The following is a 25772-nucleotide window of genomic DNA, read 5'->3' as shown; positions in this document are numbered from 1 at the left end:
TATGTCACAGTAGCACCCTATATAAGAACAGTATGGAGCAGGGACAAGTCCACTCTACTATAAACCAAAACTGGGGTTTGACCTGAATGAACTTCGAAACTCTACCGAAAAACCAGTAAAACGCTACTGGTCTCCACCGTTCCATCTTGTGCCGTTGCTTCTCGAGTTTCCTTTGTTCTTTATTTCTTGGTCCTTTTGGACATACAAGAATTCCCTGCGCAGCCAGTCAGAGAGGGGGGCAGGAATTCGGAGAGAGGACATTCCATGAGTGTCGAGAAGAATAAGGACACAGGGGTCAGATGGGACATAAGGAGCAAATGAATGATTGTAATGGGTGGGGAGGGCATCTCACGTGTGTCGAGTGGGGTTGAGCCGATCTTGAGATTTCAGGATCGTTTTTAAAATCAGATTTCCGATCATTTTCCAGCCGATCGCGATCGTGAAATTTGCTTGATCGCCGCTCCGGATCCGATCTATCCCGATCGCAAAGAATGAGGACCCAAGACAGAGAGTAGAGTTGATTGATCGGATCCCGATCGGCAATCGAGCAAATTTCACGATCGGGATCGGCTGGAAAATCGAATTTAAAAAATGATCCTGAAATCTAAAGATTGACTCAACACAGGAGCGAGAACAAGTGATTGTTCCATAAGCTCCAGTAGCCCAATAATTGGGGTGAACCAGTTGATACGAGCAATGTAGACTGTAGACGAACCTAAAAGCTTCTCTTCGGACACATCTATGACTATCGCCACCTGTGCAGCAGGAATACAAAAGGACAAAACCAAAAACTTCCTCCAGTCCTCACAAGCTCAGTTGGGGTGTTCTAACGCTTAAAGATGGTAGAATATTGGATTGTTGGATTATATTGGAATATTGGATTGTTTCGATGACGAGGAGACATCACATCAACACCAGGGATGGGAAGGTCAAGTTCAGGCAGATACATTCGAGTCCTGCGGTGCATTCCTTAACCTCACATCCGCGCTCCTGGCCTCATCGATGTCCCCGCATTTCACTTTCGTCATTCTGTAGATCCCACTGGTGATTGTAAAGATCAATCATGTGAACCGTCCTAAAGACAACGCCGAGAGAACGCAGAAAACCAATTTTATACTCCGTCAGGTTTAGAGTTGTCCTCGTTGCTGACAGATCTTGTGTCTCGTTTGCAGATGGACGGGTGAGTCTCTGGGTCTACGTCGTCTGCGTCGGGAGTTTCCTCATCTTGGTTTTCCTCATCATCATTTCTTATCTGGTCTGGTAAGTAGTTTCAGAACATCATAAGATTATTATGTCTGCCCTATAAGGAGAAGTAGTGGCCACAGTCCTAAAGAGACAGCGAAAGGGGTTACCCAGGATTACAAGACATGAAGCTGATCTCTATCAGAAACTGCGCCACACCTGTCCATAGGTTGTGTCCGGTACTGCAACTCCGCTCCACTGGAGTAAATAATATTGAATTTAGGTACCACAAACTGTGGAGAGGTGCAGCGATGTCCATGGAAGAAAGAAGCCATGTTTATCTAATTCTGTACAACCCCGTCATTGTAACACTGTAAAGGAGTTATCTAAGAACAAAAATGAATGGCTGTTACCAAGCCCCCGCACTGATCAGCTGTACTCTACAACTGACATCACTGTGTGTATTATCCCTGTACTGTGACATCACTGTGTGTATTATCCTGTAGTGTGACATCACTGTGTGTATTATCCTGTAGTGTGACATCACTGTGTGTATTATCTCTGTACTGTGACATCACTGTGTGTATTATCCCTGTACTGTGACATCACTGTGTGTATTATCCTGTACTGTGACATCACTGTGTGTATTATCCCTGTACTGTGACATCACTGTGTGTATTATCTCTGTACAGTGACATCACTGTGTGTATTATCTCTGTACTGTGACATCACTGTGTGTATTATCTCTGTACTGTGACATCGTATTACATTTTATGACATTTTTGTTACTTTCTTCTCTTTACTCTGCAGCAAGAAACCACCGGAGCCAAAAACCGTATTCCCCCAGCAGAAGCCGCTCACTTTGGCCTACGACGGAGACTTTGACATGTAACTTGTAACTCCAGTTATATTCCGCTGCCTTAACTGCTCCTCAGTATGAGAATATCGCGTCATCACAAGATTTCTAAAAAAAAAAATATTACAAAAAAATATCAATAAAAAAAAATTTGCTGAAATTTGGGCAAAAATCAGACAAAAATATCTGGAAATACAGAGGTGGATACTTCACGAGACCTGATCCTTCCGTAGACTTGTTCTGAGATGTGTCCTACAAACCAGAAGAGACGCCATAGAGGAGACGGCAGAACTCCAGGGGGCTGTACAATATCTGCCCCTAGTGGCAGGACCTGGACCTACCTTTGTTGTTCCAGACTCCAAACATCTTGGGGACAATGAGGAAGACGACCAGATCTGGTTTAGCGAGATATCCGTTCCCTATTAAAACAACTTTTTTTTTTTTTTTAGACAAAAATGGCCGCCAATCAACTTATTGTAACACTTGAAGGATCGGCCTCAGTGCTCAGCTAAATCTGAATATGAATGGCGTCCTTCCATACCAGTCCAAACATGGGTAGGTGTTGGGGCGCCTCCAATTTTAGTGAAAACTTAGATAAGATGAAGGGGTTTACCAATGGCGGATGAAGGAGTTCACGGGAATTTTACTGATCAGCTGATTGAAGAGCTGCCACTGCGCCACATATTGTAGTGGCCATGAGTGGTATTGCAACTCATTCTCTGCAGATGATCAGTGGGTGAGGAGGTGAAGAATATTAATGGGGTTCTACAAGGAGGCCTTACTGCCTCTTGGGCACCATATGCATCCAGAATCTGGTCCCAAGTCATTCCAGTTCCTCTGTCCATCACTGGTGCTATGGGGGCAAAGAGAATGTCGGAGGCCAAGCGACTCAGGGGTCAGGTGCTGGTTCTGATCATGTGGCCCAGGATCAAGACAAGTCCGGAACCCCGGACAAGTCATAGTTCTAGAGCAGGGATAGGGAACCTTCGGCTCTCCAGCTGCTGTGAAACTACAACTCCCAGCATGCTCCATTCACTTCCATAGGAGTTCCAAGAACAGCAGAGCCAGTATGCATGCTGGGAGTTGTAGTTTTGCAACATCTGGAGAGCCGTACGTTCCCTTCCCCTGTTCTAGAGGAAGGAAGTATGCAGAGAACCCCTATAATACCATGTACATAAAACACCTATGTAGTCATTTGGGCGGGGTCTGCAGATCCTCCTGCCCCCCTGCTCCAGGCTGGGTCAATCTCCACACTAAACCCTATTCACACTGTGACAAGCACATAGAAACTCCAGAAATTCCTGCAGCGAGTACAGAAGCCAAGGAGACAAAACAGGAGCCCGGTGAAGATTCACGTAGCCTGCTGCCGGGGACCAGGAGGATCTGCACGTCTTACTGCCAAGACTCCTCGCTCCTTCTCTGCTCCCACCTAAGTCGCAGGCTCGAGTTGAAAGTTTAAGCACCAAGTAAATGGCGTGCATGGTCTGCGGAAAACTTATTTTATATTATGTGCAATTTTTCAGTCCGGGCATTCTGGGTCCAGCTTGGAGGTGATGGCCACAGACTAATCCTATAACCGGCAATCCCGAGTCCTGTGAATGCGGCTGATCTGCTCCTGCCCCCGCCCGCTATATTATGTTACTGTAAATACTGTATATACTTGATCTGTTGTCACATTTTAACACCTGCCAAACAGTTTTTTCTACATGGGATTTTGTGATATATTTATAACCTGACTTTTGTATTTATGTACAAACCTGTCACCACCGTCCGTCCCCCCCCCGCCCCCGACCGGTCAAGTCGTCAGCCAGAGACTCATGGTGGATTCGGTTAATATTGAAAATAAACTTCAATGGGAAACGTTCTGTGGATTGTTCGGCTGTCCTGTGTTGTGGGTATCATGGGCTGCATGGAGGAGGAGCTTATGGAGATCAGCGTTGGCGGACGTGGTGGCCATGTCTACGTAGAGTCATAAGAAAGATGGGAAGATGGTGCAACGAGGATGTGTAGTCATTAGGTGGGCAGGAGCCAGGTGGAGCTTTACTATGGGGTTATTGGCATCCTAAGTATGGCTTGGTAGCCCTTTCCTGGCTGAGCAGAACCTATGGGCTGATACCTCACATTCATCATTGGTTTCTATGAGTAATGGTATCCATGAGTGGTTGTCTCCATTATAGGATATTACAGCTCGGGGGGTCTATGTCTTCTTCAAGGGGGTCCTTTATAAAGGTTGGCACACAGTCAACCCCATTAGACCTATTCTATTTGGGCATTTGCAGGTCTTGCAGGTGAGTGCAGAGAACCAGATACATCTACTGGTGTTAATGAAGAGCCCAATGGGTCATAGAGAGGATGTGGGGAGGGGTTAATCCTCTTTTCCACTCTATGATACATAGTTACATAGTAGATGAGGTTGGATAAAGACATTAGTCCATCAAGTCCAACCTATAACCCTACAATGTTGATCCAGGGGAAGGCAAAAAAAACCCCATGAAGATAACAGGAGTCCCACCACTCACTGCCATTAGAGGATCTACAAACCAAAGTGGACGGTCCCTCTTGTCCTACGCTGGGGTGTTCCAAATGAGGAGAAGGAAGTAGACAACGGAGATAGACCAGCACCGAGAAATATAGGATCTAGCGTGCTAAGGACTTCATACGTATCACATGGTCATCTGGTCCCCTGACATCATCTATCTCTAGGATATCTCTGACCCTGGATCACATGTTCAGCTCACCCCTCCCGCTACTATCACGTACATTGTCTTCTGTGTATCGACAGTAATAGGAAAGAGGGCTGGGATTGCTATTACAATTAACAAATCTACCAAGGAGGAGGAATGTGAGTGTCGGACATGTGATCCAGGGTCAAAGCCAACCCAGATACCTTCTGAATTTGCAGAAGCTAGTAAGTTTCACTCCCTGGATGGCTCCCATAACACTAGTGGCAGGTATGTCATCTCCCCCGAGTTTCAGGTCTCCTCCGAAGGTCACCTTATGAATATTAATGAGGTGGTTGCTGGGAGAATCTCTATGAATTTAAAGTTTTACTTTCTTCATTATGTATCTGCAGGGATTTGAACCCATGAACCAGAGTGCGTGAGGCTGTTACTACTGACTGAGCCACAAGCTCTATTAGTTTCAATGGAGGTTTTTTTTTTTTTTCTTATATCAAGCTGTGATAGTATTGCACTCTCCTATGTATTGTATATAGAGAGATCTCTGTATAGTATTGTACTGCCCTATAGTATGTATTGGTATAGAGGGAGATCTCTATAGGCCACTACATTGTATACTTAATATACCTTCTAAGCTTACAATGTACTAGTATATAGAGAGATTACTCTATATATCATATACAGGCAGAGAGAGAAAAAGCTTGGTGTGAGAAAAAATACCTAATAAAGAAAATATTATAATGAAGCTTTGCCAATTTTTTCATTATAATATTAATTATAATTAATATAATAAATATTTAATTATACTAATACATATAATATAATAATTCAATATTCAGCATCGTCCAAAAATATTGAAAAAGTGGCACAAATGGCAAAAATAAAAAAAAGTTTCAATTGTCTAACTATCCAGTATTATAGGGGCTCTGGACATATGTAAATGTGCTCTTTTATTAAGACCACGCCCCTTATAAGGCCACTCCCAATTTCATCACCAATTTCTATTCACAATTTACGGTACCCTTAAAAGTAATCTGAATGTATTGCTAGAAAAGTTTTCATATTATATATAATTTTGAGAATTTTTTAAATATTTAAACCATTACTATTGAAAATACAATATCTAACAATTTTACTCTGACCACCAAGCCAAATAATAGACTGAAATTTTGCAGCAATCACCTCATTTACATAGCAGGTAGGATTACAATACAAGATAACACCTTTATAGATATCCTACCCACAGTGACTCATCATGACATCACTGCTGACAATAGATGATGTCACAGTTTATCTCCTCCCCTCCCCGCACTGAGCGTCTAGAAAACTCTCCCATAGATCTCAATGAGTCGGCTTCAGACTATTGCTGTCTATGACCATGACTGTGCTGTAAAGCAGATCACAGTAAGCTCCTGAGTCCACCTAGTGGTGACTGCAGGAAGTGACAGTGTTTTGTTGTAAATCTAAGTCTATGAATAGGATTTGGATATTTTTAAGAAAACAGAATGCCTATTGTTATACAGGTATAATAAGGGACTGATCAGCGCAGGTTCAAGGGTCACGCTCACATTCCCTTTAAATGTCAGAATTACTGTAGCTAAATCTGTGCACTACATGAACAATACTACTGTATGAAGACTCGGCCATGGCACAGATCCGGGGAGTCACATTCACTCCAATTAATGGTTAATTTGGGCTATCCACCCATGTGATCGCTACCCTAGAGAAATTTGACCCAACCAGTGAGATTGAAAGCCCCGATTCTACATAAGACTTATGTCGGCTGTCAGGAGCCGGGAAAATTAGGACATGAAACGTTTACAGATCGCACTGAGCAAACCTGGCGGAGAGCGGAGCCGGGCGGGGGAATCTTAATAGACCAGAGGAGAGTCTGTCTGAGGATTGTAGAGATGTCATCCTGTACCTAAGGCATCGATCGGGTGGGGGATGGCAGCCAACGGGGATCTCAACCATCATACTGGCCCCCGCAACCACAGACATCCAGATCAGCGCCCCCTCATCCCAATGTATCATCTGTTGTTAGAAATAAAGTTCGCCTTGGTGTTTTATATCCCTATCAATAGTTAAACACAATCCTGAAATCTCACACTATGGCCACTGAAGCGTATAACAGTCTGACACTTCCTGTCCTGTAGAGATCACCTCTCAGCAGTCACATCATTACCAGCACAGGCGGGATTACACAACAGGGAAGTGCACAAGGGGGGCGGGGGAGGGGGGGACAGCTGACCCTAACAAGCCACTGCTACACTCTCCTGAATGGTGCTCACCAGCAGAGCAGAGGTTCATTGGTTAACAGGCCCAGCCAAAAACCAAGAGGAGTTCATCGGGGCAGACAAGACGTGGCAGTGAGCGGTACGTGGCCCCTGGTCTGCGGACTATCTGGTATTGCTCTAATACCACATCTGCAAGGCACATCCTAAAGGTGGTCACATACCCACGCCCTGGCCCTATGGGGCTGGGGAGCATTATACTATGTGGGATGTGGGGAGCATTATACTATGTGGGAGGTGGGGAGCATTATACTATGTGGGAGGTGGGGAGCATTATACTATGTGGAGGTTAAAGCCATTATGCTGTGGGGCTTTTATACTGCAGGGGGAAGGGGACATTTATACTGTGTGAGGGTTGGGTAGCAGTATACAGTGTGGAGGCAGGGGCCATGTGGAAGTTGAAGTGTTATATTGTATGGGGACAACAAGGGGGCAGTATACTGTACATCAGGTTTTAAACAGGACAGACTATATGGGGTACAACATAGGAGGAGTTCCACCACGCTCCACACCCCACAGTCAGTGGATGCAGATGATTTGAAATGGAGGCATGCCCACAACATTCCACACAGCATGCTCACAACACTCCACAGAGCATGCCCACAACATTCCACAGAGCATGCCCACAGCACTCCACAGAGCATGCCCACAACATTCCACAGAGCATGCCCACAGCATTCCACAGAGCATGCCCACAGCACACCACACAGCATGCCCACAGCACTCCACAGAGCATGCCCACAACATTCCACAGAGCATGCCCACAGCAATCCACAGAGCATGCCCACAGCAATCCACAGAGCATGCCCACAACATTCCACAGAGCATGCCCACAGCACTCCACAGAGCGTGCCCACAACATTCCACAGAGCATACCCACAGCACTCCACAGAGCATGCCCACAGCACTCCACAGAGCATGCCCACAGCACTCCACAGAGCGTGCCCACAACATTCCACAGAGCATGCCCACAGCAATCCACAACATGCAAACTGGGCATACATTCTCTTTTCTAGTTTAGAGACTGTAAAAAGGGTCACATCTAGAACAGGGCAGGACCTATTCTCTAAGTAAGGTATTAATGGCGGCTTTTCTGATCCAAATGACTCCTTTAAGAAAACAAAATTAGTAAGAGAGCAATGGCATCGGAGACATACAGTGAACTCCTCTGCACGGCACCAATGACAGTACAGGGGGCTAGGGAGAACTTGTGTCTTCAGGGTGAGCTAGTAAATTGCCTATCGGTGGCGCCACAGTGTTACTTCTTAAGAAGAAATCCATTACAAATAGTATTAGGAATAAGGAAAGGTAAGTGCACTCTTTGCATCCAAAGTTTTGATCTTCTGACACCCAGGAACATGTTCTTCAATGCTACGGCAGAGACATCTAGTGTTCATACCTGGGATTGCATATTCCTTTTTATTTCAAGTTTTTTTGCCTAAAATGTGAAACCTTAAGCTAAACGATGACATCATCAACAAGGCCCAGGAGCCCTTACTCCGTCAGTCTGAGGACTTTGATGGCCTCCAGCCTGCCCACGCTCTTCTCTTCCCAGGATCTAGTACAGAAGGCAGTGCAGATCCACTACAATGAGAATAGGGAGCACTAGAGGACAAGAAGCTTCAGAAGTGGTGACATCCTGGTGGACGACAGCACCAACACCAACCATCTGTCTCCATCAGTCCTGGGTGATGCGCGATCCTTTCATAGCAATCGTTGGAGATCCCAGGCTGGTCCCGGTTGGCACATGATACATTATAAGATAATGGTGCAGGTCACTCCATAGGTGTATGTGCTGCTTCTGTGACCGATTCCACTCCATAATATTTAATGCTTGTGGTTTTCTTGATAAATAAATGACAGTCCCAGAACTTGTGTCACGTTTCGATCTCTTGGCTCAGACCTTCGCCCCTACACACAGCCTTGGTTGCTTTATTCTCCTTACATTCTATAATGTATACCCGTATCCATAAGTTTTAGGATTGCCATCTATGTATCAAGAAGCCCTCAACAGGACGGCCCCGCTGCAGGAACGGCAGGATGAAGACGAGGCAAGAAACACTTTATTCTACACGATTCCAAGGCGCCACCAAATCTGCTTTTTCCATGGAAGATCCTTTAATCGTGGAAAATATTTGATATTAATAAATGCACTTGACGATATCTATTACAGGAAATTCAGGAGTCGCAGCAAAAGTTTTTCTATGACCAGTCCCTTTTTGTTAAAGGTCCAACCTGCACCTTTTGCAAATATGCAATGCCCCTTTGTGGATGGTGCGCGCCTCCTTAGGGGTCCCCACCTAAATAAAACCTTTTTGTGAATGCAACCTCTGCACCCCTATAGCCTACATGGACCTATGACCCCGCCCTGCTGTACCCCCCAGCACTGCTCCAGTCCTGCACATGGATCATGTTCTGTATATTTCAGTTCCATGCTGCGCTGCCGCCATCTAGTGGACAAATCTGAGAACAACCACTGAGAAATGTTCTGATTAGAGATGAAGGGAATTTGTGGCTGAAATGAGATTATTCCCGAAAATATCGTCTTATTCCTGCGCTTGCTGTCGGACTCGTCTTGTAGTTTTATTTTTCATTTTCCAAAAAATTAAAGCGAAAAGCATCAAAAGGAAAAAGAAATAGAAATCTGCTACCTATCAGCTGGAGTGTGTGACCAAAAATTTCTGAATCAAAAATATGGCGCAGTCTTAAAGGGATCCTATCACATGAACGTGCGGTGTTAAAGGGATCCTGTCACATGAACGTGCAGTCTGACAGCAACATCTTATAGATCAGGAGGAATCGAGCAGATTGATATATAGTTTTACTATTGTATATACTTTAGTAGTCACTTAACCTCTGGGAGTCCAGTGGGAGGAGTCACTGATTCATTGTCAGCCCTTCTAGTAGGAGTGTGCCTACAGAGATAGCTGTCAATCAAGGATTAGACCTGCCCATCTTATAAGAGTCACCTGTACACATGAATTCCTAATAATGTTGGTACAATAGCCTCTATTATATCTGCTGAGACTTGTTGTGCTTCCTTCTAATCATCATCAGATCTCATAAGATTCAGATACTACATGTGGACAGAGCAATGCTGCCATCTAGTGGTAAGAAGCTGGAAATAAATCAGGGCAGAACCGTCATAGGTCTTATAGCCAGGGCCGGCTCCAGGTCTGTGTCAGGGCTCATGGTCAAAAGAATCTTGTCGGCCCCTTTACAGCACAAGTCACTCAGTAACAGAGTTTTCCTCAGAAAAGGTGCCAAAGCAAAAAAAACACCCGAAATTGGTTTTCGGTAACTTTCAATCTTTGCATTGCATAGTTTGAAGTTTGCAGCTATACCCGACGTGACCCCATACATATAATGGCCCTAATAAAGTATAAAGACTCCTTATGCCTCAAATAGTATAATGTCTCCCATACATCACTGCAATATAAAATCCACTTTATGACAGTACAATAGCCTTTATATAACCCCATATAATGCCCCCATACAATGCAAAGGGCCTCTTCTGCCCATGGCTTGTTATGCTCCATACAGTACAATGATCAGTGGCGCAACTAAAGTCTTGTGGGCCCGATGCAAACTGAGTGAGCAGCGCCCGGGATGTATACAGGTTACTGATCTGCAACATTCTAACAGTCTAAGACAGGGGTAGGGAACGTACGGCTCTCCAGCTGTTGCAAAACTACAACTCCCAGCATGCATACTGGCTCTGCTGTTCTGGGAACTCACATGGAAGTGAATGGAGCATGCTGGGAGTTGTAGTTTCACAGCAGCTGAAGAGCGAAAGGTTCCCTATCCCTGATCTAAGAGATGTAAGAGATCAGTGGGAGTCCATCACCTGGGGCCTAGGGTAATCAGCTGTTTGAAGATACTGCGGTGCTTTTATGAGCGCTATGACTCCTTCACTATTTACATTGCACAGGATCTATTTTATATCATATGTGTACAAAAAGAGAAAAACATGGCCCGTGAAGTGGCTAGTGGGCTTATGCACATGGATCAATATGTATACAAAGAACCTCATGTTCTGTATTGTAAAATTTGCTGAGAAGCGCTAGATCAATGTATAAGGTTGGGATGTGCGGGCCTTGTTTTTCTCTTTTTGCACATCTATTTTATAATCACCATGTGATGTTATTACAGACTGTACTTATAGAGCACGAATGCTATAAAACAGATGTGTGATTAGTGAAGGGGCCCCACAAAGTATAATATGCTGCACAGTGGCTCATACATAGTATTATATGTTTACAGTGGCCCACACAGTATAATGTTCTTCATAGTGTCCCTCACACAATATAATATGCTCCACATTGGCCCTCACACCATATAATATGTTCCATAGTCGCCCCCCCCCCCAGTATATGTGGCCGCTACACAGTATTATATGCTCTACAGTGGCCACTGCGCAGTATAATATGATCAACAATAGCCCCACACAGTAAAATATGCTCCACAGAGGCCCCCACACAGTACTATATGCTCCCTGCACTTCGGTACTATTATACTTTTATTTATTCAACATTTTGCATTATAGTTTCCTCCATAGTGGTGACCAGTAAGAGAGGTCACATGACAGTGTCAGTACATCACCGCCGGAACAGGAACGACAGGTTCAGGACTGGGGGCCGGAAGCATCAGAGCAGGAGATGTAATGCCAAAAAGTCCTGCCCTGTATTGTGTACTAGAATATGCTCCACACAGCTGATGGGGCCATAGATTGGGCCCCCATCTTCAATGTAACTTCTAGCAGAGCAGGCGCACAGGTCACGCAAAAATGGCCGCTTGCACAGTATTGTTAGCTCCCATTTTCTCGTGGCCTGTGCACCGGCGCAGTCTGCTCTGCTAGGTTACGAGCCTGCACCGGAAGAAGACATTAAAGAAGACGCGGTGGACGAAGAAGGAGGCAGCACTTGGAGACACTTCTCTGGCAGCAGTGGGGACGCCCTCATCGCTGTTTGAGTGCTGGGGCCCGCCCCCATCACTGCGGGAAAACTCATTTGGATACCGGTAAAAAACGGTATTTCTAAGGAACAGTGCGGCGGAGACCACGTCTACAGGTAAGAGACGAATAGACTTTCTAAAGAATATTCCGATGTCTTATCCACACAAAAAAAGTTTTAATGGTAGAATCCCTTTAAACTTGGGCAACTAGAGGGGGCATTAAGGTTCCCCTCCAGATTCCCCCCGTAAAATGTCCTCTTCCAGTTGCCCTCAGTTTGATGTCCTTCATCTACCCGCACAGTTTAATGCCCGCTCTATCTGTCCCCTAAGACTAATGTCTTCTTCTATCTGCCCCCCAAGTTTAATATTTCCCTCATATGCCCCCCAGTTTATTGTCCCCCTCCTTCTGCTACCATAGTTTAATGTCCCTCTTCATCTGCCAACCTTTAGCATGAAAATCCTGGGACCACGCGCCAGGACCTGGACTCTGGGACTGTCCCACAGAATCTGGGATGGTTAGGAGGTGCGGGCACTATATGATACAAAAGATACCTAGAGGACAATTTTCGATAAAAAATGGTAAAAGCAAGTGGCAGAATGTGGTTTGTTAAAGCTGCAGTTCACATAACAAACAGCAGGTGGCAGCAGCACAGCCCTGAGATTACCCAGCACAGAACCGCTCATTGATTCTGCTATTTTCCATATACACAGTTATACCACCCTATGGCGCTGCGCCGCTCCTGCGCTAGTTTATATCATCACACTATAGTAGTACAGCACTTTATGTTGACCACTACTATTAGATAGTAACCACTTACTTGCAGAACAATATGTAGCAATAGTATTTATGCGTAAACATATTAAGATTTTTTTTACCATTTCCATTTCACCATATATATATTAGAATATTACTATACACTGCAATTCTCACTCTGACCAATAAGCATAAAAATAAACCTGCACTTGCCAATTCTGTAGAGGTTTTCTTTGCAGCAGTCACCTCACTTACATCATAGACAGGATTACAGTAGAAGATAACACCTCTATAGATAACACTACTGATGTCACAGCTTAGCTCCTCCCCCTCCCTGCACTGAGCATGTCTAGAAAACTCTCCCATAGACCTCAAGGAGTCGGCTCCAGACTATGGCTGCCGATGGCCATGACTGTGCTGTAAAGCAGATCACTAAAGGTGCAAGATGGCTGCGCCATAACCATGTACAGGAAATAATAAAAAAAAAACCACAACCACAAAATAAAAACAGGTTAGAAAAACAATCTGGCTTTAATAAAGAAATAAAACTTGGCAATCTATTCCCTTTACAGAGCGCGTGTCCCCTGATGTTTCTATATACACCCGGATTCTGGAGCATCTTTGTTATTCCTCTACCTTGTGTTATGGATACATTGTATCTGTTTGTTACCAGTAGGGGGCGTGTCCCTTCACAGTCTGCCCAATCACCGCTGCTATTGTTAGTCTGTGCACACCTCTTTTAATAAAGACGAATGGTAACACCCAGTTGTCAATGTATTTGTATATTTCCAGGAGGAATAACAGAGGAACATCACAGCAGAATGGTTAGAGTACGTGGCCTATATGTCCTTACTGAATCAGGCTCCACATCAATGAAATGTATCAGTTTCTAATGCAAAATTCTGCAACTTTGTACATTCTTATTATTCAGTCCATGGGTTTTATTATTTCAATTATTAGAATTATTTATATTGGTTATGTTATTATTAGTATTATTGTTACTACTACTATTATGGTTGATATCATATATTATTATTATTTATTATTTATACTTTTATTAATAACACAGCCATTATTCCCATCTTGCCCTGCCCCTTATGCCCAGCAGGTGTCGCTGTTGTTCCTGCGTTTCAGTTGTATCGCCGATTCCTCCTTGTACGCACTGATCTCCTCCATTACATTAATTTCGATTATAATTCCATTCAGTTATTTTTCTTTTATTTGATACATTTACAATTATTATTATGGGGGTGATCCCTTCATATACTGTAAGGCGCCCCCCAGACCCGGCCAGACCCCCACATGTTGCCTTCAATAACACATCTGGAAACATTAATGAAGTTATATATTCTTCCATTACATGCGACGTGATTATAGCGTCGGTCGGTAACGCGTTTCCCCCAACAAGCCGACACAAGCAAATACCTGCATTTACTTATTACTAATGTCTCCTTGGGATTAGGTTTTGGGAGAAGACGAGGAGCGCGCGAGCTTATCCTGCGACTCCACCGCTGATCCTTCATCAGGATAGGGAGAGGTGTGATTTTATTGTAAATTAAAATGTTCTTTCTTCCGGGGCGGCTGAAAGCGCGCCGTACATTATCTGGCAGGGACGGCCGCGCTGCCATCAATTATTTTTTTTTGCGAATTGAAACAAAATTACATTTGGACGAGATTCTGAAACCTGTAAAGGATTGTGGAGGACGGGGGGCTGTTCAGACCGAGCGCTGGTCCTGCCGTAAATCGGGGCTTCTCAGGCAAGGGGCGCAGGGGCGATTCCTACTGAAGATCCTGAGCTAAAGCTGGGTTCACATTTGCGTTCTATCATCAATTGAGGATTCTGTCCCCCATTCTGGGTGGAACCCCAGTGAACCCCATAATAGTCTATAATAAGCCCAGAGGTCACCGGCCCCATCACTGGACAGCCATAATATAGTCTGAGGTGTTAATAGAATAAATAGGAGACAAATCACCAAACAGAAGCCGATCGCCCATTAGAAATGATATCAGCGAACGGCTTCGGGATGACAATCAATGTTAATGAACTTCTCTGTGCTAATTAATTCTCGCCCTGTATAAAGGTTTATTACGTTACGTCACTCCGGTTCAATCAAATAGACCTAATAATCTATATGTAATTACAGAATCACAAGCAACGTGTCCAGCCGACGGCGAGCGGCAGAAAAATCATCATCCAGACTATTCATGTAACTAATCAATTGTACAAAGGTCAAGAGGTGGAGGAGGCGGAGCATAAAGACTAGAACAAATACGGAACAGAGCAAGGTGCGAATAATCACTGACATTATTATAGGAGGAAATGGGGACAGATCACACAGACAGAAGTAATGGGAACTTTTATTTGACATCTGATGAAACACTACCAAGTGTGACTACAACTACTATAATACTGCCCCCTGTGTACAAAAATATAACTACTACAATACTGCCCCCTGTGTACAAAAATATAACTACTACAATACTGCCCCCTGTGTACAAAAATATAACTACTACAATACTGCCCCCTATGTACAAAAATATAACTACTATAATACTGCCCCCTGTGTACAAAAATATAACTACTACAATACTGCCCCCTATGTACAAGAATATAACTACTACAATACTGCCCCCTGTGTACAAAAATATTACTACAATACTGCCCCCTGTGTATAAAAATATAACTACTATAATACTGCCCCCTGTGTACAAAAATATAACTACTATAATACTGCTCCTATGTACAAGAATATAACTACTATAATACTACTCCTATGTACAAGAATATAACTACTATAATACTACTCCTATGTACAAGAATATAACTACTATAATACTGCTCCTATGTACAAGAATATAACTACTATAATACTGCTCCTATATACAAGAATATAACTACTATAATACTACTCCTATGTACAAGAATATAACTACTATAATACTGCTCCTATATACAAGAATATAACTACTATAATACTACTCCTATGTACAAGAATATAACTACTATAATACTGCTCCTATGTACAAGAATATAACTACTATAATACTGCTCCTATGTACAAGAATATAACTACTATAATACTGCTCCTATGTACAAGAATATAACTACTATAATACTACCTCCTATGTACAAGAATATAACTACTATAATACTGCTCCTATGTACAAGAATATAACTACTACAATACTGCCCCCTGTGTACAAAAATATAACTACTATAATACTGCTCCTATGTACAAGAATATAACTACTATAATACTGCTCCTATGTACAAGAATATAACTACTATAATACTGCTCCTATGTACAAGAATATAACTACTATAATACTACTCCTATGTACAAGAATATAACTACTATAATACTACCCCCTATGTACAAGAATATAACTACTATAATACTACTCCTATGTACAAGAATATAACTACTATAATACTACTCCTATGTACAAGAATATAACTACTATAATACTACTCCTATGTACAAGAATATAACTACTATAACACTATCTACTATGTACAAGAATATAACTACTATAATACTGCTCCTATGTACAAGAATATAACTACTATAATACTGCTCCTATGTACAAGAATATAACTACTATAATACTACTCCTATGTACAAGAATATAACTACTATAATACTACCCCCTATGTACAAGAATATAACTACTATAATACTACTCCTATGTACAAGAATATAACTACTATAATACTACTCCTATGTACAAGAATATAACTACTATAATACTACTCCTATGTACAAGAATATAACTACTATAATATTGCTCCTATGTACAAGAATATAACTACTACAATACTGCCCCCTGTGTACAAAAATATAACTACTATGATACTGCCCCCTGTGTACAAAAATATAACTACTATAATACTACCTCCTATGTAAAAGAATATAACTACTATAATACTGCTCCTATGTACAAGAATATAACTACTATAATACTATCTACTATGTACAAGAATATAACTACTATAATACTGCTCCTATGTACAAGAATATAACTACTATAATACTGCTCCTATGTACAAGAATATAACTACTATAATACTACTCCTATGTACAAGAATATAACTACTATAATACTACCCCCTATGTACAAGAATATAACTACTATAATACTACTCCTATGTACAAGAATATAACTACTATAATACTACTCCTATGTACAAGAATATAACTACTATAATACTACTCCTATGTACAAGAATATAACTACTATAACACTATCTACTATGTACAAGAATATAACTACTATAATACTGCTCCTATGTACAAGAATATAACTACTATAATACTGCTCCTATGTACAAGAATATAACTACTATAATACTACTCCTATGTACAAGAATATAACTACTATAATACTACCCCCTATGTACAAGAATATAACTACTATAATACTACTCCTATGTACAAGAATATAACTACTATAATACTACTCCTATGTACAAGAATATAACTACTATAATACTACTCCTATGTACAAGAATATAACTACTATAATATTGCTCCTATGTACAAGAATATAACTACTACAATACTGCCCCCTGTGTACAAAAATATAACTACTATGATACTGCCCCCTGTGTACAAAAATATAACTACTATAATACTACCTCCTATGTAAAAGAATATAACTACTATAATACTGCTCCTATGTACAAGAATATAACTACTATAATACTATCTACTATGTACAAGAATATAACTACTATAATACTGCTCCTATGTACAAGAATATAACTACTATAATACTACTCCTATGTACAAGAATATAACTACTATAATACTACTCCTATGTACAAGAATATAACTACTACAATACTGCCCCCTGTGTACAAAAATATAACTACTATAATACTGCCCCCTGTGTACAAAAATATAACTACTATAATACTACCTCCTATGTACAAGAATATAACTACTATAATACTACTCCTATGTACAAGAATATAACTACTATAATACTACTCCTATGTACAAGAATATAACTACTATAATACTACTCCTATGTACAAGAATATAACTACTATAATACTACCTCCTATGTACAAGAATATAACTACTATAATACTACCTCCTATGTACAAGAATATAACTACTATAATACTACTCCTATGTACAAGAATATAACTACTATAATACTACTCCTATGTACAAGAATATAACTACTATAATACTACTCCTATGTACAAGAATATAACTACTATAATATTGCTCCTATGTACAAGAATATAACTACTATAATACTACCTCCTTTATACAAGAATATAACTACTGGTCTGGTGTTGCACGTTCCGTCCTCTTGTCCAGGGTTTCACCTTCCCTTGATATTACACAGTTGTTGATCTCGGACTTGTATTTCTGCTTATTATACTATGACAATGTTCTCGGTTTTGGACAATCCCTTTTTGTTAGAAGGCTCCTGACTACAGATTCTCCTGCTACAAGTATTTTCTGTGGCTTAGCCTAAAACCAAGTGTCCGTTTTCCCTGCAGCGCCACCACAGGAGAAATGAAGCATTACGCAGTTCACTGTAAAACTCTATGTAGTGACATGACCTCATAAGACCATGGCGATGATGTCACATTAGCATTGAAGGACTGTCATTGCTGCTAGCAGTGATTGGTCGCTGTGGTCACATGATCAGAGTACAAGCCTGTGATGTCTAATGGTTAATGCAGATCTATTATTCATCTCCTAAGAGGGACACCGGGGTCAAGGTCATGACTGGGGTCAGTCTTGCGACAGAGTCATCCTGAGGCGGGATAGGACTCCTATGACCCCGTTCCATACACACAGGTCAGATGTGACATTGTTGTGGTGTCTCGTTCCATAGACAGTCACTTCCTGGGCTCTCAGTGTGTAAGAATATGTGGGAGGGGAGAGGCCGAGGCTGCAGAAACTTCACATTCCAGTCCCGGCTGCTGGTGGTGAGTACATGACGCAAGGAGAGCTGCAAACATGTCTTCTGCTAGACTGACAACATCATGTCCCTGTGAGAGCGACCCCAGGAGGGATCCTACAATACATAGAGGACATCATAGACCTTCCCTCTCGTCCTTCCTGCCTGCAGCGCTCCCCACACCCCACCCCCGGGCTCTCTGGGAAATTCGCCTGCACATACGAGGCAAAGTGAAGCAGAAAATGCAGACCAGGGCCAGAGATACTAAGTTTTACTTGGTGGCGGGTCCTTCCAAAAATCTAGAATCAGTGATGACTACTAGAGGACTAGTCGTCGTCATGTAGACAGGGGGTCATATCTATGGTGGCTTTCAGATATAGGGTTTGAGGTGTCAACACCCCTCAACCACAAGGGCTTCCACGTTTGACATTTTGCTCTCCAGCCCTTGGGTGGGTCAGAGAGAGTATAACTACAACCTTCATCATCCGTCCTCCCCAACATCTCCTCCAGCACATTCCCAAGACCTTGGGTACTTTTATAATCCCTTTCCCACCAAATGCACCGGATCAGCGACCACAAAAGATGGTTGGGGCATCTAGAAAGTTCTGGACACTTAAGCAGGAGATCGCATATACTCTATCATATGTGGTTTTGAGGGTGTGGATATACACAGCACACCTAAGGGATTGCCTTAGGAACTCATCTGCACCCCACATTGCAAGAGCCTTCGGTGTGATGTCTAAATGAAGGAACCTGTAAGGGCTTAGATGCCTCAGTCGCTATTGTCTGCAGCATTTTAAGGGTTAAACGTCCAGGATCAACATCCCCAGAAATCACAGTGGAAGGCTGCCGGTCGCGGCCAGGCTTCTTAGCTCTTGTCTGTGCCTATACGATCCCTATATATACCTGTATAGTGTTTCGTAGGTGCTGCCCCCATATGGCAGGATAGTCTAATGCTCCACCACGGCTCCTGTAATTTACAGATTTTGCACTGGCCCTGGAGCTTGAAGTGACTTTGGAGTTTTTTGGCCTATTTTCCACATATCAGTAGGGTTTGTATGTGGTATACGGGACTATAGGAATGTTACTGTATATTGCAGTGTATATTAATGCCCTCCTGCCCCTGGTATCACATAGCACAGAGTCAGTAGCCGGGGTGTCAGTGTATACAGGGTGCTGTATACACTGACCTATGAGCAGATCCATATGTGCAGCGGCTGTATCTGCAGGTGACATCTCCTCATAGCCGTGCAGTAATCTCCTTGAGATCAGCTCTGAGACAGGAACCGAGGCCAAGAAAAACACAAGAAACGCCTCACTCTCTGCTCCCCTCCTCACTGCTCAGGAAGAAACATGGAGCCTGCAATGAGGAGCCTGCTCTCAGACAACAGCAGATACGTCGAGTCTTTCCGCCTCTTCCTTCAGAATTCTACCGAGCACCAGTGCATGCAGGAGTTCATAGAGAGCAGACTGCCAGATGTCGTGTCCAGGTAACTCACCCACGTTACATTATAATATATACAGTAATAATACCGACATACCAGAACACTAGATGCATTGTCCTCACACGATCTGTCTGCCTAAATGTAAGCGCTCATTCATATAATACGATCTGTGGTTAGGATTGGTACATAGATCTCTAGTAACGCAGCCAAGTCCTCCTTAAAGAAGACCTTTCATCACCTCCATTAACTCGAGCGCTTTCATCCCTTAATAAGCGCCAAGCAGCTGATTCTGATGTAGTTGGAATTTTTTCTCTAGCCTTTACCGTTCCTGAGCAATCAATGCAGATAGTTTTGGTGCCCGATATGATAACTAAACTCTCTAAAGGGCAGTGGGTGGTGTCAGGCAGGGGGGCGTGACTCAGCGCTCCAATCAGAGGCCACAGTGTCAGAGCCGTGAGTCACGCCCCTTCCCTGCTCTTATCTCACACCACCCACTAGACATTAGGGAGTTTAGTTCATATATCAGATGCTATAAGTAGATTACTCAGGGATGGTGGGGGCTGGAGAAAAAATACTAACTGTGCTGAAATCAGTGGAGGGTAGAGTATTAAAGGATGTACTAAAGGATGCACTACATTTGACCATAACATGTAATATTCTTCCAGGACTAATAGAGTAATGAAGGGGTCACAGCTGCAATACCATACTCAGCCATAGTATATATGGTGCTGTTCCTGAGCACACCAAAGGTCATCAGAATTTGATCAGGCTCCTAATGATCAGAAAGGGGCTTTGATATCTAAGCCCCTAAAACTCTCTTTAATACAAAATTCTAGCTGAGGCTTCTCTATGGATGACCCTTATATTTGATATATTTGCTCAGTGCTGACCACTTGGGGCCACATCAGTGACTGAAGTCTAAGAAAGTTCTCATTAGTCATTCTGGCTCTCTCCACCCTACTTTATACTGCAGCTCTGTCTACTCAGATGCATAGGATATAATGTTAATAATGTAAATTGATCAACATGACTCTCAATAGATATGAGGTATGAGAACCCTGTATATACAACCAGTGCGACTTTCAGAAAATTGAAGGGCTTTAGCTCTCCAGCGCCATAGTTTTAGTAGTGGCTGTGCCTGGTATTACAACTAAGAGCAGCTCAGTCCAATTCATGTTAATGGTACTGAGCAGCAATACCGGGTACAGACACTATTAAACTTGTGGAGCTGTGCATGGTAAACAATGAAGGGAACGCAACGCTTGGTGAAGTTCCATGGTCTCTCCAATCTAGCTATGAGGTCCAGAAGTTGCCTTAGTGGTACCTGGGCCCTGGTGCTCAAGGGGGCCTACTGATCTCTTTTCCACATTAGGCACCACCAGTATTATAAATAGCCCATAGGAGATGGAAGTCCCATAACAAAGTTTGCATTAGGTCCTATATACTGACTATTTATCCTGTTTGTTTCTCAGTATAGGGGATGGAAAGAGCGCCATCAATGTTCTCGGAGTGGGAAGTGGATCCGGTAAGATCAAAAAAGGGTCCTTACATTGTGGTTTCCATAAGGACTACAAGATTCAGAAGGTGAAAATTCACTATGGTTGTCCTCAAAAATACTGGAAATCCTGACAGAAACATCGAATCAGCCATATGAACAGAGCCTTAGCTAATGAGGAAGGGGGAATCATTCTCTAGCGCCCTCCTTTGCTTGCTAAACAAGGCCGGCATTGTAAAAGATGGGAATAGATATTTAGTGATTGGAGGTATCACCTTGTAATACTTTGCATCACCTGCGGGGGCACTAGCTCTTTAGAGAATAACACATTACCGTTCATGATAGACTCTATATCCTTTATTAGATTATCTGGTATCATATGCTTTCTTATAAATTGCACATTTAGGTGAAATAGACTTACAAATCTTCTCCAAAATACAAGCTCGCTACCCCGGAGTCACCATCAATACTGATATAGTAGAGCCCAGCTCGGAGCAGATCCTCAGCTACAAGGGTAAGTGTATTGTCCCTGCACCTTCTTTTATGTTCTTTGCCCTCATTTTCAGTTTTTGTCAATGTGTCACTTTCTTGTGAACTTTGGAAGAATGAAACGTGTCGTCGTGTCTTTGTTTTATGGCGATAATCTGATTTTGCTCTATGTGTTTCAGAGCGCGTTGCCAAGACCCCGGGTTTAGAAAATATAAATTTCACCTGGCACAAGAAAACATCTTCTGAATTTGAGCTTCAAGTAAAGGAGAAGTCAGAAAGAAAGTACGATCTGATCCATATGATCCAGGTGAATATAGGGTAGGGTGTATATATATATATATATATATATATATATATATATATATATATATATATATATATATATATATATATATCCTGCACTGATGACTGCTTTTAAGAGAGAAATCTCTGTATACTCCAATCTGCGTTATATCACCCAGATGTATATACTGTAGGGTGTATATATACCCAGCACTGATGACTGCTAACAAGACAGAAGCCTCTGTAGATGTATATTAGTCACCTGGGCCATAAGGAATGAGTCATCTATTTCCTATTGCTCATATAGCACCAACATATTCTGCAGCACTGTACAGGTTGGGCAATGAAGCTCACTATCTACTACCACTACCATAAACACAACACTAGGAAAGCCATTTATCCTCTGCAGTGTGAGCTTATACTTGGGATTGCACTTGTTTGGGTCAAAGGACACGCGTCTGTTTAATCTAAACCTGACCCAAAAAACAAATAGGTGTCAGCTGGGTCTGTTTATATTAATAAGGGTTCATATATTACATAAAATAGACCAAAAACGCAACAAAAGAATATCATGTCCTGTCCAGGACTTATTAAACATTAAACCCTAGCTAGCAGCTGAAGAGCTTCTCCCTGCCAGCTCATAAGCAAAACATCCAACAAACTCTTGCTTACATGTATCTCTTACAAAGGCAGGCTATGTCCTAGGCCAGAGAAAGAGAGAGTTAGCCTCTTAACCTCTTTTAAATACCCACTTGCTCCCATTTAACTAATTAATTACCAGATGGGATCTGGAATAGATAGATAGATAGAGTGGGATACATAGATGATATATTTTGTATAAATTCTCACATTTTTAAAGGTGGCGGCCACATAGACATATCGCAGGCCTTTCTTAGACCTCACATATTGCGCCATATTCTGTCCTAGATTCTTCCCTGTCTTTAGTTTCTGGGAGAGAATATTCTGAATTACATGGCGCCCAGTACAGAACATTACAACAATAGAGAACATGAAAGAGAAGTGACAGCATTTATATTCCAGTGTATGCAAGTGGAAATATTCCTTCAGTAATGTCCTTGGCATAGATTTCTACTGTTCTTTATTCTTCCAGATGCTGTACTATGTGAAAGACGTGCCAACAACTCTGCGGTTCTTTAGGAGCCTTTTGGCGCCAGATGGAAAACTTCTTATTATCCTTGTATCTGGTAAGACTTTGAAAAATGACATTGTATCACCACTATTACCATGACAGGTTATGTATATAGAGTGCGAGATAAGAAGCTTCCAGATTGTTCTATCGCCGCTTGTCTCTGGGGAAGAAGGGATTGGATGGGTGACAATCCAAGATGTTTGATTCCTGGTCCCCCCCCCATGTAAGGTGGGAGAGCTGGGTCGTCTTCATGGACATTAGATTGTTGGTCACTGTTTACTTAGGTTCTCTCAATGTATAAGACATCTTATTATAAGGAGGAGAGAAAGAGTGCAAAATAGTTGGAAGATCTAAAGATATCAGTATAGGAAGGAACAGCTGTCATGTGACAGCCGATCCATTCTTAGAGATCTGAAGGAGCAGCTGTCATGTGATGGTCCCTTCCTATTTCGGGAGGACTTTATTTCCACGACATATAATGGTCCTTCTTCATCTTCCACCTTACAGGAAACAGTGGGTGGTCTACTCTTTGGAAGAAGTATGGATCCCGATTGCCCCTAAATGACCTCTGCCTATACATCACGGCGGGCGACGTCGCAGACATGCTGAGCGCAGACGGTGCAAAGCACCAGTGCTATGATCTGCCGTCTGACATGGACATCACAGAGTGCTTCATCGACGGGGACAAGAACGGGGACCTGTTGCTGGATTTTCTAACAGAGACCTGTGAATTTAACAAAAATGCCCCTTGTGAGCTGAGAGAGGAAATCTTCCAAGATCTCAAGAGCCCCGGATGCAGCTCGGTAAAAAACGAGAAGGTCATTTTTAATAATAATCTCAGCGCTATAGTGGTGGAGAGTGACTAGTTAAATGAGCGAGTCCATGACTGGTCTCGAGGATCCTACACTTTTGACAACCTTGAATCAGTCTTAATATTTTTGAACGACCCAATTATAAAAATTGCCAGGTCAAAATTATGGATTCCGTGGTGGCCATTGATATAGCGGAATCCAGAACCATTGCCAGGAGTCCTACTCCTCCCTACATGACCACTGAGACCAATCAGAAGCCACTAGGATGGAACCGGTGGCGTGTCAGTGTTGTCACCGGTCCCTCCGAGGCTACCGTTTTTTCTTAGAGGTCACATGGGGGGGCAGGACTGTAACTACTTAAAACTTCAGCAAGTATTGCAAATTTTTGCAAATTTGTTATGTTATGATTTGCAACTTTTTTTTGGTCACTGTCTGTGCCCAAAACTGGTGTCAGCTGTTGAGTCAACACCAATAATCCTAGTCAAGTTTTTGCAAACTACGAGTCGAGTGGCCAACTTAAGACGTAGATGACATAACCGCCTAATTGCGGTTCTTACATTTTACTACCTGATGTAGCAGGTGACGATGACCTGAAGAATAACAATTCTCACATCCCGAGCTCCGCTACCAGCTAGTCCCGATTTCTTCGTTTCGTCTTTGTTAATGAGTCACTCGGTTTGTGCGGGCCGGTTGTATTAACAAACACACGATAAGATCTCTGGGTCACGGCGCCATGTCAAGTGCTTCTGGAAAGGCTCGCGCCTCGCCGCTCGTCTCGTTAATCCTGCTGTTTATTTTAGTTTGTTGTTTTTACTGTGAATAATGGAGGATTTTTAATAAATGTGACTAATGGCCAAAAAGGTTTTAGATAAACCTCGCTGTCAAAATGCACAAGATTCAGGTTGTCCATGACCAACTCCATGACCGGGATTAGTGAATAAGTTGGACCCCCACTGATCATGGGAACGCGGGTACCTGGCATCTCTGTCTGAATGGAGTGGTGGTCCCATAGAGAATGGAGGGCCTGCACAACTGATGCTCAAGTCAGGCAGGACAGCAAGACATCATGGGAATCCTAGTGGTTGGACCAGCATCCATCTGCCCTGTATCGGCATCTCTTTGTGCCCCTATACAGTAATAGTGCCCTTCTCTGTGTAACATACAACGATGAAGCCCCCTTTGTGCTCCCCATACAGAATAATGCCACCATAGTCTTCCCACACAGTATAATGCCCTCATAGTTGACCCATACAGTATAATGTTCCCTTACTGCACCTTACACAGTATAATGTACCCTTAGTTCCCCCACATTGTATATTTCCCCATAGTGTAGTGACCTGCACATAACACATTGCTGCTCCCACACAGCATAGGACTCTCTTAGTGGTCGCCCACATAGTATAATGTACCCTTAGTTATCCCCACATAGTATGACCCCCTTACACAATATAATG

The 25772-nt window shown here is 42.5% G+C and overlaps 2 protein-coding genes across 4 annotated transcripts in view; both read left to right on the top strand.

Annotated features, from left to right (window-relative positions):
* Positions 1-2236, top strand: part of THSD7B (thrombospondin type 1 domain containing 7B) — a 315944-nt gene extending 313708 nt beyond the window's left edge. The window contains exons 28-29 of the mRNA XM_075284543.1: positions 1173-1260; positions 1993-2236. Coding sequence (XP_075140644.1) covers positions 1173-1260; positions 1993-2074 — 170 coding nt within the window. The 3' untranslated portion in view covers positions 2075-2236. The remainder of the gene's footprint in view (positions 1-1172; positions 1261-1992) is intronic.
* Positions 2237-18467: 16231 nt separating this feature from the next.
* Positions 18468-25166, top strand: HNMT (histamine N-methyltransferase). 3 transcript variants are annotated; one of them, XM_075285641.1, is made up of 7 exons: positions 18468-18542; positions 19991-20135; positions 21563-21615; positions 21992-22099; positions 22254-22381; positions 23468-23561; positions 24014-25166. In XM_075285641.1, exons 2-7 carry the CDS (start codon positions 19999-20001, stop codon positions 24370-24372), a joined length of 879 nt encoding a protein of 292 aa, XP_075141742.1. In that variant the 5' UTR covers positions 18468-18542; positions 19991-19998; the 3' UTR covers positions 24373-25166. The 3 variants fall into 3 exon arrangements, with proteins under 3 accessions (XP_075141742.1, XP_075141741.1, XP_075141743.1); XM_075285640.1 differs by lacking the exon at positions 18468-18542 and adding an exon at positions 18571-18673; XM_075285642.1 differs by lacking the exon at positions 18468-18542 and having other exon boundaries at positions 19997-20135; positions 21568-21615.
* Positions 25167-25772: the final 606 nt, after the last annotated feature.

Source organism: Leptodactylus fuscus, chromosome 8 (genome assembly GCF_031893055.1).
Source record: "Leptodactylus fuscus isolate aLepFus1 chromosome 8, aLepFus1.hap2, whole genome shotgun sequence".
Classification (NCBI taxonomy): Eukaryota; Metazoa; Chordata; class Amphibia; order Anura; family Leptodactylidae; genus Leptodactylus; species Leptodactylus fuscus.
Note: the sequence above shows the minus strand (reverse complement) of the source record. Positions and strands in the feature narration are given on the sequence as shown.

Excerpts from the sequence above, each read along its gene's own strand:
- HNMT (XM_075285641.1), top strand. The coding sequence starts at position 19,999 with ATGGAGCCTGCAATGAGGAGCCTGCTCTCAGACAACAGCAGATACGTC. Across the intron at positions 20,136-21,562 it reads CTGCCAGATGTCGTGTCCAG|TATAGGGGATGGAAAGAGCG; the intron begins GTAACTCACCCA and ends TTTGTTTCTCAG. Across the intron at positions 23,562-24,013 it reads TCTTATTATCCTTGTATCTG|GAAACAGTGGGTGGTCTACT; the intron begins GTAAGACTTTGA and ends TCCACCTTACAG.